We start from the raw sequence: 13,899 nt of genomic DNA, 5'->3' as shown, positions 1-13,899 counted from the left end.
GCGGCGTTGGGGCTTCTCAGTAGCAGCCTCTCCCTGTGCATTTTCTTCTCGCGGTGGCCCTGCTCCTGCCGACTATTGGAACCCCCCAAGACAGCAGTTGCTCTGCGTGCTTTCACAGTTTCGTGCATCCTGTAAAGTAGACTAAAAACCTAGATCAGGCCTTAGTGAAAACCTTATTCTCAGCGGAGAAACCCGGTTACCCCTCCCCCTCCCCTTTTCAGGCCAAGAGTTGCTCTGGACGCGGATTTTGATTCCCATTCAGTTTAATAAGGCCAGTCGCGCAGCAGCAGCAGCAGCAGCAGCAGGAGGAAACGCCAACGTAAGCAAAGGTATGCGCTTCACCTGTAAGAGAATGCTTGACTAGTCCCTTGGATGTCTCCCCGGCCCCCCTCTCTCTAGGCTAAAATGACCCGGGACAATACGGTCATCCCGAGGGGGAGAAGAGCCCAGCAGCCGGGCTCGCGCGTGGGAGGGCTGGATTCTTCGCTGGGTGACGAAGGCGGGTTTGCCCTCCTAAAGTGCAGTAGCCGCTGCGATCCAGCAGAGGGCGGAGACCTTCGCAGCTCCCCTTCGCGCCTATCTGCGGGCAGGCAGCGAGAGCGAGCTGCACGTGCAGCTGCGCCTTGGCTCGGGTTAAGAGCCACGCGGAAGTTGCCTGCAAAATTTACAGCCCCCCCCCCCCCGCTGCCCCATTTCTTAGAGGAGGAAGGAAAAGTTGCTGGGCGATGGGCAAGCTGGCCTCGGCTCACTAAACACCCTTTTGCAGGAGCCCCTACCGGCTGAGAGGGTGAATCCACCTCCCCAAAGGCCACCGGTTCCACTTAGGCCAGAGTTACTGATGCCCTTCCCATTGGCACTGCCCCCCCAGCAGAAGCTGAAGGACACAACCTGTCTGCGTGCTCTTCTCCCTGCAGCCAGAAGCCCCAGAGCCCACAAGGGAGCTCCTTGTGCTAGCCTTGAGCACTGGGTACAAACCAAGCCATAAAATAGCACCCCACCCCCACTTAAAAATTTGAATACCTTTGCCCAGGAAACAGCTGTGTTGGGTTGATGATCAGAAGAAGGGCTTCCCCACGTTACAGCCCCAATTGCTGGCTAGCTGGCCACAAGACTAACCTAATGCACTCAGCTTCTCCGTTGGCGTTGCTTGGCAGCCCTGATCTTCAAAACCCTTCATTGCCCACCGCAAGCAGTTTCTAAATTGGATTTCCTCAATAAGCTACATATTTGGACCATCTTGTGGCCTTTTGAAGAGTATGCTTTCATTGTGCTGATGCCTCAGATTTTTTCCTCACGTAAGATGAGACCTGGGGTTGCCCCCTTCCTTCTCTGGGTGACAGCAAGCATTTCCCAAGCACAGGCTCCAAAGAAGTCAGGGAGGACATTTAATGTTTGTCATCAACTGTTAAGGGCAGTTGGTTAAAGCCAGTCTGCCTGGCTGCCACAGGGTGGGTCCAAAGATTCTTCTAGTCAGGCCCCTGAGACTGATGCTGAAGGCATCGCCCCCTCCCCCCCACCATCCACTCTTCAGACAGACGAGGACTCTGTTCCTAAACCAAAGCAGCAAGTTCCACAGAAGTCAGAATGCAGGACTAATTCTTTATCTTCATCCCTCTTAGAAATGCAAAAATGGGACACCATGTGTTTCAAAGGTAAATCTGTAAGGAATCTGTCATGACTAGACAAACATGGCAAAAGTAGCAAATCGGCTAATACAGAGTTATCTGCAACACTCGGACAGGATTAAGTCAAATTACAGGGTTGCAGCCAGCAGGTCAGGAGAGAAATGTAGGACAGCCTGTCTTCACAGCAAATTGTACCAATGACTTCAGCTTAAACTGTTCCTCCCCCACCCCATCCCAACCACCAGGGACAAGCATGGAAACCACCCTCCGATACAAATGGCTCCTCCAACACCCTGGGGAAACTACATCGTGCCAGCTGGGCATACCTTCCTCTTCTCCCCAGGAAGACAAGCCTCTGCCCCCAAGGCAGCTTTGGTGCCCTGGATCTCCCACCTCAAGGCCGAGTCAGCCACCCCAAGCTGGAGCCTCCTGTGACCAGCCAGCCTTGCACTTCAACACGCGGGGCAGCTGTCCTTGCAGCTATGGATTGTGATCTGCCTGGGGAAAGCTGCAAGGATCGCTTTCTGGGTGCAGGCAGCACCACAAGCTTGTCTTCCTGAGGGGTTGGGCTGACGGGGCGAGAACAGGACAGCAAGCGCTCAGCCCTGCAGCCCCAAGTAGTCAAAAGGAAAATCCAGCTGAGGGTGGGGTGGCTGGACAGAGAACCGGGGCAGGCTTCAAATTGCAGCAAGGAAATGGGACTAGGAAACAGGGGACGCCCCTGCACGGAATTCCCTCTGACACTGCCCCCAGGCAGTTGCAGTTTCCAATGAGAAGCTTCGGGTCTCAGCCAAGCCTGTTCCAGAATTGTCCAAAAACCTGTGTCCTGACTTCTGGGTGACCAAAGAGCATATCTCCTTGTTGCTCCCTCCCTCCCCCACCCCCAATGTGTTTCCAGGAACCTGCAGGGAGGGGCCAGCCCAGCCTCAGCAAGCATCCTCCCAAAATTCATGCACGTTGCCAGTCAGAGTCACAAGTGGCATCCAGTTGGACCTTAAAGGGGTGCAGTCCAGTCTCTCCCTCTTGGGGGAAACCTCCAGTGCCCTGTCAAGCAGGTGGTCCTCTGCAGGAGCCCCCTTTCTCCCGTGCTCTGCTATGGGGCAGCTCAGCAAGGCGTCTCCATTCTGTGCAACCCAGCCTGTCAAGGAAGAGATCGCACAAGCAGAGCCAGGCAACTGCTTCTGCTCGGAAACTGTCTCGCGCCCTTCTTGCAGCCCAAGCAAGGCCCACCAAGACCCTTCTTGTCTTTCTCAAGTGCAGGCCGGGTCGGAGGAAGTAGAGAGCCTCTGCAACCCCTGGCATGCCCAACAGCCTGGCTTGCCTGCCCCACTTGTCATGTCCCCATGAACCTGACCAAACCCTGCAGATGCCAAGGAGGCCAGCTGCTTGCCCCTGCTTTTTCAACAGTGCATGGCAGGGAGAGCAGAGGTTGTTGGATAAGCCACCACGAAACCCTTCTCTGTGACCCCTCCCAGGATTTCAGATTCAGGCTGGAGGTGGCTGTAGGGGCTGCCCCTTCCCCACCTAGGCTGAAAGAGGGGCGCTCAGAGCAGCTACTCAGAGGGCTACTGTTGCACCCCTCGTTCCACCAGGAGGCTGTGCTATTGGCAAGATTTCCCAACCCAAGCCAACCCAACCACCAGCCAGCCGGCCCCTGAAGGCCTTTGCTCCCTTTGCGCAGGAGGGCAGAAGAATTGGGGCCACAACGCATAGGCAGCAGACATTCATCGATGATGGTGCGGGGCTTCCGAGACAGAGGCCGACGTGGCAGCTCTTCAGGGCTTCTCCACAGACACCGTGCTCCCACTGACTTTGTTCTTGGCCCGGCCCTTGAAGGAAAAGCGCTTGATGAGGCGCCGGGAGAAGCTGCCAGACTTCTTCCTGGGGGCAGAGGCTGTGCCAGTGTTGGGCAAGTCATCGTGTGACTGGCTGAGGCCTGCCTCCTTCTGCTTGTTCTTCCTTCGGAAGATGAGCTTGGTGCCACTTCGAAGGAAGCCCACTGCAGGAGGAGGAGGAGATTGTGAGCACAGAGGAGAATGGTACAGCCCTGGGCTCTCCTGCCTGTGACAGAAGTCCAAGAACCCGCTGCCCTGGTTGGAGAATGACCCAGAGACCACCTCCTAAATCCTGGCTTTAGATTCCTTGGAATCCTGGCTACCCCTGCAGAGAAGGAGGGCCCAGCTGGTCCCTGCCCAGAATAAAGCTGGCCTCCTTCCACACACATGCCTCACCTTTGTGGTCTTTCAGGCTTCGGGTCTCCAGAGCACCTGTTGAGCCGGTTTCAGATTCCACATCATCCATGGAAGGTCTCTCAGAGATGTCCGAATGTGTTGTTTCATCCAGATCCTGGCTAGCCCTCTGAGGGGAATATGAACTTTCCAGCTGCTGCGTGGGACCGCAGGTGCTCGGCACACATTTTGACAGACTGGCCGTGATGGCGTCTTCCTGGGGGGGATTCCCCAGTGACACTGCATAGCCAAGGGAAAGGGCCATTTCATCCTGGGTGATTGGGACCTGTGGGGGATGGGACAGCGAGAAGCTGAAAGTCAGAGGGGTGGAGGTCCCCTTGCTCCTGGTTCCTTCTCAACAAAGCAGCTTCCCGGAGGGGTTCTGGAGTCGGCCAGCATGAAAGTCCAATCAAATAAATAAATAAAAATAAACAAAACAGTGTCAGCTCTTAACCAGGCAAACTGCTGGTTACCTTGGAAACTCCCGAGATGATCAGCGTGCTGCGCTTGGTGGGGGTCTTCTTCACGGGTTTATTGGTCAGGTCCGTCAGCTGCCTAATGGCTGTCTCGGCCACTGGATCCAAGCTGTTGGACACACAGCTGCTCCCTGGGTGAGGAGAGACATGCTGCTCTAACATGCCACTTCCACAGCGGCTCTGGCAACTCTCATGGCCTTGTACAAGCAGCCCATGGCAGTGGCCGAGAGGCATCTCTTCTATCCAAGGTTGCTCAGTGTGATGTTAAACATGATGGTGCCTAATTCTTCCTCCAGGCCACCTAGCAAGGCAGGTGAGACTAAGAACATGGTGGCTGGCCTAAGTTAACTCAGCAAACTGTACAGTATATATATTTAAACTGTCTGGTAAGTAATTCTTCCTATCCAATGCTCTAAGGGTAACCTGGTGCCTTCTGGTTATTCTGAACTCTCACCCCTGATCCACAGCTATTCTGCCTGGGTCAGGTGGTCCAAAACATCTGGAAGGCACCAAAATGCCCTCCTGTACAGCAGTGGCTCCCATCCCCATGTCTAGTCTCATCTTAGGCAAGAGAGAAGGAAGCTGGTGAGAAGCTACAGAAGCGGGTGGTCATCTGCTTCTTTAAAAGGGTCTGTCTTCATGCAGGAGGGGCAGCATCCCACCAGCACTGTCCATCTCACAATCCCCATAATTGTTCTTTTCTTGACAACGTGACTCACTGCTACTGCAGGGAGATGCTCTGCTGGGACAGCCATTTTCTGGAAGCATCGTGGTCACCTTCTCTGTCACTTCCACTTTGGATGGAGATCTTGAGGGTGAATCTAGGGTCCCGGAAAAAGAAGGCTCAGCAAAGCTTCAACCAGATCCGGCTGGTTATCTCATCATCGCTCAGGCTGAAGGCAGCGTTACCACCCAGATCCATGTGAATAGGATGCCATTTAGGAGTGCTCTCCAGCCACACAACACAGTTCACTGATGGTTTGGAAGCCTGGCTAGTTGAAATCCGGGCACTTACCAAGCTTGCAGTCCAGTTTGGGCCTGGATTGGATGGTGGTGACGGTGGTGACAATAGTGCCATCAGGCATTATGGTACGGCCCATCTCAATCTTCTTGGTGGGAGTGATGCTGGCGCGCAGGGAGGACGCAGCCTGGAACTCTGGCAAGTCCTGGTGGAGCAGCTGCCAAGACAGCCAAATACAACTTGGATAAGCAGAGACAACGCCTGACAAACTAGCTGCCTGCGCGCGCATGTGTGCGCGCACTCTCTCTCTCTCTCTCTCTCTCAGCCATCCTAAATGGTCTGCTTTGGAGCTGATCAGCTGAATCACACTGGCCACCACAAGCTCACCACACCTGGAGAAAGAGCATGGGGACCTTTGAGGGGTGAACAGGGACATCTTTCTCCACCGTGCCTGGAAAGGTGGTTTATTTTGGGTTTACAGATTGAAAAAGGGGGTCAGTCTGTAAGCCATGCAGACTCATTAAAACCATTTCCCCACATGTGTTATTTGGATTTCTCCCACCTCTGCACTCAAAATGAGCGTGCTTTGTTTAAAGGTGAGAAAGAGTCCAGGGGAGCAGGACCCAAAGCGTGAAGGGAGACAGATGACCACAGAACAGACACTTAACGGCCGAATTGTGACTCTCACCTCCACGGCAACGGCTGCTGCTGGGGGCAGACTCTTGGCAGCCCCTGGACTCAGCGAGTAGAGCTGCTGCCCCCGCGGCTCTTTGGAGGAGGGGTCTACGGGGACTGCTGCAAAGCCCAGAAGCACGTCTACAAGAAGAAGCCAAGGGCAGGAGGCCCACAGAACAGTTGCTGCTTCCTCCGCAGTCCCTGGACGGCCATCCAGAGCCACCCAAGTGAAATGCACCCATCTATCATCGGTTGACGGGCAGCTCACCTCATCCACAGCCCACCCCGCTTTCTACTCTTCCAGCTTTTGCCTTATGAAGTTCCTAAGGAAGAGCTGGCCAAGCCCAACATCTGGGCTCTGTTCAGAGCCCCCCAGGCCCAGCCCAGCCAGCCCCCTCTGCCCAAGGCCTCCTTCAGCAGCCCACAGATACTTACCCTCCCCAGAAGTGCTGCCTTCAAACACTCTCAGCACCAGCTCTTTGCTCCCGGGACCGAGCTCCCTGTGGGAGGAGGGGGGGGGCGTGTTCATTGAGGCTGCCAGCCTTGCCCTGCTCTACCTCATATCAGGGTTGTTTTCTCACTGGCCCAGAGGCTCAAGAGCAGGGCTCTCCAAAGAAAGGAAGAGGGGCCTGGAGGGCAAGGGCAGTGAGCAGGGGCATCTGGGCCTTCCCCTCCGGGGAGCCAGCAACCTGCCTGGGCATCCCCACAGTGAGCAGGGGGTGGGCTGTTGCTGTTTTGGGACTCTGGCTGTGACACTCCCCGCTTTCCCCAGCTGCATTCTAACCAAAATATGCAGCCCCCGGGGCTCCTTACAGAGCAAGCTTGCCGGGCCACTCCACTTCAGCAGCCGGGCTGGCTGGCACAGGTGCGGTCCTCTTCCGCTGCTGAGGGCTGTCCAGCTCCGCCTCGCAGCACAGCAGCCCATTTCCTGCAAAAGAGGCCAAAGTCGGTGCAGCCAAAGTGTGCCTTGCTGGTCTCCGCTCTTGTTAGCCCGTCCTGCTTGCAGCACCCCAGCTGAAGGGGCGTTCCTCCCCTTCTTCTCAGAAGCCTCCAGCAGATCCCCCCCCCCAGGGGAGCTGGAAGGAGAGATTCCTCCCGCAGCCTCCTCAGCAGAGAACAGAAGCCGAGAGCGCCTGGGCGCCTTGTACCTTGACTCTCCTGGGGGCCCAGGCGCAGAGCTCGCAGGCGCTGAAGGAGCAGCTTGGGCATTGGGGGAACTGCTGAGCTGGAGACGGGGCCCTGGGACGGCCTGCTGCTGGGGTCCTGGGGACGAGAATGCAGGAGGCAGTTAAGCAGCTGGCCAGAGGGTTCCCTCCCCCAGCAGCTGGAGAGGCCCGGGAAGCTCCGTGATCTCACCTGAGGTGATCTGTTACAGCTTATGTTACGTTTTGCCTTTGCCCAGAAGAGCAGTGCAGGGTTCTAATGAAGAAATGGAAGGGATGCTGCCTTCCATTTCCCAAGATTGCCCTGGGTTCAGAGAGAGCAGGTGATGGAGACGCTGGCCTAACCCTCCCCATGGCTCGGCCAACCTGGATGCTGAGTCCAGACTTCCGGTCCCAGAGGGCCAGCCGCAGATCACCTGCTCTGGGCTGAAGGGGCCGGAGGGTAATTTGGGGCCAGAAGCAGGTTCGCTCCCATCTCGATGCACAGCTGGCCCCGTTACGTCCTCCCTCCGGACACTCCGCCTTACCACGCTGGCATTCGCAATGCAGGCCTTCAGATTCACCATCATGGCTGGCCGGGTGCTGATGACGGAGTCTTCAATCAGGTTCTTTATAACAGACAGGTCCACCTTCCCGTCATTTTCCTGCAAGGGGCACCAGGAAAACTTTGCCAGACCACCCGGCGGGGGATGAGTCCCTTTCCTGAAGTGAGGGATTGCCCCATGGCCCCAGAAAGCTCTTCCCAAACTGCCCCCGTAGAAGCACTGCCCTGGGAAGCAGCTCCCCTGCAGGTTAATTCCTGCTCTTGTCAAGCAGTCGCTGATCACCTGCTGTGCCAGGCAGCATTCTGCTGGGTGCCCAACACATTGCAGGTCTTTCACAAGGGCATCCAAGCAGACTGCAAAAACACCTCTTCCCTGGAGGGCGGCAGGCGGAGCAGTATTTTCCAAGAGACAGAGGGGCCTTGGGTGATGGATGGGAAGCCATCTTCATCTGAATCTGGCACTGAGCCACACAGATTGGCCCACATAACCTTGCATCATAGGCAGACAGAGGCCATGGGTCTATGCCCACCCGACCACAGCCCTGCCTGAGGCTGGTGGCCAAGTACGTGCAGCACGCAGGCAGGAAGTCCCTTGTGTCTCCTTGGCAGAAAGGACAGCAGAGCTCTGTCACGGGGAGGGGAGAGCAGCGGGCACTCATCATCCTCCGCCAGGGCCACGGGCTGGGGGGGGCTTTCATCGTAAATCCCCTTGCCCCTTCTTTGCTTACGTCATGCGGCTGGAGTCTCAGGGGAATGGACAGCTTCAGGTCGGGTCTGTCTTTGAAAGCCCATGAGACCAGCAGCCCCTCGCCCTCCACCTCCTCCAGATGGATCTCCAACTGGCCAACAGGACAAAATAGATGTCAGTGCGAATTGCCAGGCAGAAGGTTATTTATGCAAACTCTAAATTGGCTACGATCACCTAAAATAAATCCCATCAAAGGCTGTTGACCTTCCACAATGCAGTGATGTGGAGGCCAGTCTTGTACCAAATGCCTGGGCCCAGAGCAGCCAGCCCCATCCCTCCCCTGCACCCCAGGCAGCCAGGAGCAAGAGAGGGGGAGGCTCCCAGCCTCTTCCTCCATCCTCCATTACCTGGGCCTGCTGCACAGCCAAGGAGACGTAATAGGTGTCCATGGACACGGTCGCTGGGGACTGCTGGGTGACCAGGACAGGGAACTGCACTGTGTCAGTGGAAAGGAGGCAGTGCAACACCTGGACGAGAGGAGGGAAGAGAGAGGCGGTCACCGTGTGCCTCCCCAGAGCCACCCCCAGAGCAGAGTAGTTGCAGCAGCCCCCCAAGCCCCATGGCACCACTTTCAATCCTCCTTCCATCCATCTAGAGTCAGAGGGGCAATAGCAGTGCTTGGCATATGCCACCCCACCAGCTTTAAACTTTCAGAAAGTTCTATTGAAGGCATCTCTTGTGTGGAGTGGGGTCCAGGAAAAAGGCTTCAGTTAATTCTTCCTGTCCTGTTTTCCTGTTGCAGCCTTCCAACAAAGCTGCTAGAACTGGAAAATGGAGAGGTCCCAGAACCTAGTAAATAACAGTTTTCAGGGGTGGGGCTTTTAGAAAGAAGATGGGAGGAGGGATTGTCTCATCCCTGTTGTCTTATAGGAAAATGGGTCAATCTGCCCAATTCCCAGTCATAATCCAGATCACTCTTTTAGAGCTGCTCTTCATATTAGATGTAAGGATAATGGATATACATCCATACCTCTTTGCTATCACGTGATAATATCGATTTGACCAGGAGAACTCCCTTCAGAAGTTCTGTATATAATTGTGTGGACTGTGTGTATATATTTGCTTTTCTCTTGTCATTTACTCATCATACGCTATATAAGTATATACCAGGAGTGTTAAACCTTGGCTGTTTAACTAACTGAGCAGACTTGATAACCCTCCAAGTAAGCTCTTGGCAGGCCTTGGGGAGTCCCCCAGGGGGTTACGGTGCTTCCTTCCTTTATTTTTATTTATTTTTATTTTATTTATTTTCTCTCCCACCTTTCCTATTTTTATAAAAAACTCAAAGCGGTGAACATACCAAATACTCCTTTCTTCTCCTATTTTTACTCAGTGGAAGAGGAACCAACATTTCCAGAGCACAGCATTCATCTGTCAACCAACATCCTGGGACTGGCACCCTCCTTCTTTTCAAAGCTTGAGCTCCTCCACAATTAAACATTCCTGATCCAGAAGTGGCAGCCCCTCCCCCACTGTGCCACTTCTGGATGGGGAGAGGAGCCCCTGCTTAGAGACCCCTGGCTCCTCACGCACCTTCTGAGCTCCACGTCTTGGCCTGTTCATGGGCTGGGCAACCATGGTTTTAGGTCAGCGGCTGTGATCCCAGAGCACGGCTGTCTCTTGCCAGAGGGCAACTGCCAAGGTCAGCCTCCCTTGCCGCCTTGCTTCCAGGCCAGCTATCAACACTTTGGCAAAAGCTGTTTGGGTCCTTCTCCCCAGACCAAACTTGTGCCCCTCCAGCTGCGGCTGACCTTGTAGCCACATCCAACTCCTCCAGGGGCAGCCAATCAGTTTTTATCCCTCTGAGTTTAGACTGCTTCCTAAGGCCTTCTGGGGGCTGTTCTGCAACATCAGAGAGCGGCCTCGCTGGCCTGTCACCCTTGCCCACAATCAGGATGGGCTCCTTGCCCACCCTGTCCTTGATTTAAGTGGGTGCCTGGCATATTGAGGCACCGCAGGCAATGAAATGCCCGGGCTGCCAGCCAGCGTCTGAGTGGGAAGAGTCGGGAAGAAGCTGACCACACGCAGGGCAGAAGCTGTCTTGGCTGCAGTCTGAGAGCAGTCGAGTGTTCTGCCCTACCCCCCCTGCCCACACCCCAGGACTATGCAGGCCTCCAGGAAAGCTCTCCTGAGTTGGGAAGAGTAACAAGGGCAGGTGGTAAGAGATCCAGGAACCTCCTGGTTCAAATCAGGGGCATGTTTTGTAGGCAAAGGCAGAGGCTTGTACCTCTCGGGGTTACTCACCATTCTGCGATCCGACTGGTCAGTATAGGCCACATGGCTGATTGTCACAGCTGGCAGCTGCCGAGGGCTTTCCTCAAATGTGATCTGGACTGAGCTCTGGGAAAGAAGAAAGCCTCGTTGGCCCGCAGGAGGAGCCCAGTGTGGCAAGGTCACCCTCTCTTTTCTGCAAGGACAGACAAGCTGCCCATCGGCAGCAAAGGGGATCCAGTGGAAGCACTTCCCAAGGGCATCCTGCTGAAATCTCAACATGCCCCCTCCTTGGGCTTTGGGTGTGGGCCCGACTTTTCAAGCCCCAGTTCACAGAGGGATGAGCCTGGCCTCCACTACCAGCCCACGCTGTGGTGGCTGGCCAGGGCTGCTGGGTTGCCTACAGTGCCAGAGCCTTTTCTCAGCTGAGTGTCAGCCACAAGGAAACATTCACCCACTAAGTCTCTGCACATCACTTGAACCTAGGCCAGGAGACTGAGAAGCTCCGACAAGGACAGATCCTAAAGCAGCTCTGCCGGATCTGCTTGCTCAGAAGGAAGAGAACTTGCCCTGCCCGCTGGGAATATCCTGGCCACCAAAATAAATGTGAGATGCCTCCATTAGTTATGAACAATTGGAAATTTCCTCCATTCCTTCCTGAGCATTGTTTGTAGCAGCCTATCTTGCTGATGGAAAGGAAAGAAAGGGGGGAGTGCAAAAGAAGATGCATGAAAATGCATGAACTCTTGCATATTACCTTGGTCTTCCTCTTCAACCCTCTTGAGATTTACCTCTTCACCAGTGACAGAAGCTGGTGAAACAGGCCTGCATTTTTGTATAGCCTTCCAGGATAGTTGGATGCAAAAGTGATGCACATCTGAGGCTGTTTCTCTGCAGGGCTGTTCCCACATGGATACTCTTCCCCTGCAGAAAACTATGTATCCACTATCCATCTATTCTCTCCTTCTGTGACTTCTGTGGGGATCCTCCAGGAGAAGATGCAGGAAAAGTTGGGCCACAAAGATGCTCAGGAACATGGAGGACCAATCTTATGAGGGAAGGGGGCAAATTTAGTCAGAAGGCACTGTGGTGGTGAGAGGGTGGTTGCACTGTTCAAATGCCTGAAGAGCTGTCCCTTGCAAGAGGGCAGGTTCTTTTGTATTTCTGAGAGCAAGACCAGATTTAATGGCTAAAGTTCAAGGGGAGCAGAGATAACCACCAGGTGGGCCGGCTCTCCCTTGCCAGCCATCTCCTGGGACCCCTGGCTCTGGGCTCCCAGCAAGGAGAGCACCTTGGTCCTGATGGCCTGCAAGACCTCCTCCGCCTCCACTTGATGCGTTCAAGACTTGGGAGGAACAGGCCCATGTCCAGGAGCTTCCCATCATTTTCCTTGCTGGGGAGGGGGGAAATCACAAAACCAACATGGGCGAGTCCACCAAGCAAGCCCCTTACTAAGGGAAGATTTCAACTTGGAGCTCTGCTGCAGGTTTGTGATCTGCTGTCTACCCCCTTTTCTTTTGAAAGAACAGTGGAGTAAAAAGGCCCCAAGTGAGAGGAGGGCAGTGTCTTGAGTAGGAAGAGCGGAGGGAGGAGAAAAGTCAGACCAGCAGTATCCAGCGTCAGGAAAGGTGGGAGGGGGAGCAAAAGCAGCTCTTTTCACACTTTTAAGCAAAATTTCAGTCTGCAGAGGAGGGAGGGGTCAGCTTGGACTTTTGCATACCCTGCCATTTCTCCCTGCTTGGCAGCTAATTCCACCACTGCCCTGCCCTGCCCTGCCCTGCCTTGGGGAATACAGTACCAATAGCACCAAGGCAGTCCTGATGAAAAATACTGGAGTCTGCAGGGTCCACAGCAGCCTCCCAGGTCTCTGTAGGGCAATGTCAAGCACGCCCTGGTCTGAGTAAAGGACATCCAGGTAATTGCACTTTTTCCTAAACATGCTGCCTTCTTTATGTAAATGCCCAGAGAGGCCTACTGTGACCTTTGGTGCATTTAAGGAAACTCATTAGGATGTTTACCCGGATATTAAAAAGGGTAATGAAGGGAGCTCTGACAGACAACATGAAGGAGGGAGGACAGATCCCTAGAAGGTCAAAGCTACTGCCTTAAAACCGGGGAACAGAGACCACCAGACAAGTTAGATCTGTTTCCCCACACCCACTTGCATTCTTTAGGATGCCAAGAAACTTCTCCCCAGCTCCCAAACGCCCCATGGAGAGGGGCTCCCCACGCGGCTAGCTGGATCGCTCGCTCTCCATCGATCCAGCCCGCTTGGCTTCCGTGGCAGAAGAAAAAGTGGAAATCGCCGGGGGGAGGGGGCAGAAGAGAGCGGCGAGCCTGCACAGCCTCAGAGGACAAGCCCGGAGACGGCAGAAGCAGAAGCCGGCCAAGAAGGGCTCCTTCGCGCACGAGGAGCGGGGAATCAGCGCGCCGCCGCCCGCCAGCGGAAAGTCACGGGGGTAAGGCAGCAGCCAGGCCTGAGCGGGGCTCAAGCCAACCGGTCCTTTTCGGCAACAGAAGCCGGTCATCGCTCCGCGGGGCGAGCCCGACCTTTCGGCCAGAGGGCCGTTGCGGGCGAGGGAGAAGGTGGCCCAGGGCGAGACCCACCCGCTCCGCTTCTGTCCCCCGCGCGGCCAGTCTTTGCGGGCGGCCGAGCGGTCCCTGCGGGGTGCCTCTCGCGGGACCAGGCACTGCCGCCCCCTTCGGCCCAGAGCGCAGCCCTGATGGGCCGGCTTACCCCCTGCTGTCGGGCCTGGGTGTTGAGGGCGCGCAGCCAGGCTCGCTGCCAGTTCTCGCGGAAGGCGCGGAAAGCGAAGAGAGAGGTTAACAAGCCGCGGGCCCCGGCCGCCTGGGGGCTCGCCGCGCCTTCGCGGCCCGACCCCAGGCGCAGCACGGCCGCCCAGAGGCTGGCGGGGGCGGAGGCCGCCTTGCTCTGCGGGGCTTCTGCCGCCTGGCCGCGTCCGCGCCATACGCGCCGGGCGAACTGCAGGAGCCAGGCCGAGACGGTGAGCAGGGAGGCGGCGAAAAGCAGCACCAGCGCCGCCCAGCCCCAGCCCAGCCCCGGCGCCGCTTCCATGGCGCGCCCGCTGCTCACGGGGCGTCTGGGGGATGCATCGCGGAGCTCCCGGGCGGCGAAATCGGAACGGGGGCAGCGGACTCGCTTCCTCCTTCCCGGAGCCGGCTCGGAGCTACATGGCAGCCGAGCTCTTCCGCCTCTCCTGACGGCCGAAGCTGGGCGGAGCGCAGCGGCGCTTGAGAGGGGCTGGCC

At 56.1% G+C, this 13,899-nt stretch overlaps 1 protein-coding gene across 1 annotated transcript; it reads right to left on the bottom strand.

Annotated features, from left to right (window-relative positions):
- Positions 1–1,505: 1,505 nt before the first annotated feature.
- C2CD2L (C2CD2 like) lies at positions 1,506–13,854 on the bottom strand. Its single transcript, XM_063311050.1, has 14 exons — positions 13,369–13,854; positions 10,665–10,760; positions 8,768–8,887; positions 8,401–8,511; positions 7,656–7,772; positions 7,114–7,228; positions 6,779–6,893; positions 6,401–6,465; positions 5,979–6,106; positions 5,345–5,507; positions 5,049–5,150; positions 4,327–4,460; positions 3,857–4,139; positions 1,506–3,624 (listed from the first exon to the last, which is right to left on the bottom strand). The coding sequence occupies exons 1-14, from the start codon at positions 13,705–13,707 to the stop codon at positions 3,401–3,403; spliced, it is 2,112 nt and encodes a 703-aa protein (XP_063167120.1). The 5' UTR covers positions 13,708–13,854; the 3' UTR covers positions 1,506–3,400.
- Between the last annotated feature and the right edge of the window lie 45 nt (positions 13,855–13,899).

This window comes from Candoia aspera, chromosome 9 (assembly GCF_035149785.1).
Source record: "Candoia aspera isolate rCanAsp1 chromosome 9, rCanAsp1.hap2, whole genome shotgun sequence".
NCBI lineage: Eukaryota > Metazoa > Chordata > Lepidosauria > Squamata > Boidae > Candoia > Candoia aspera.
Note: the sequence above shows the minus strand (reverse complement) of the source record. Positions and strands in the feature narration are given on the sequence as shown.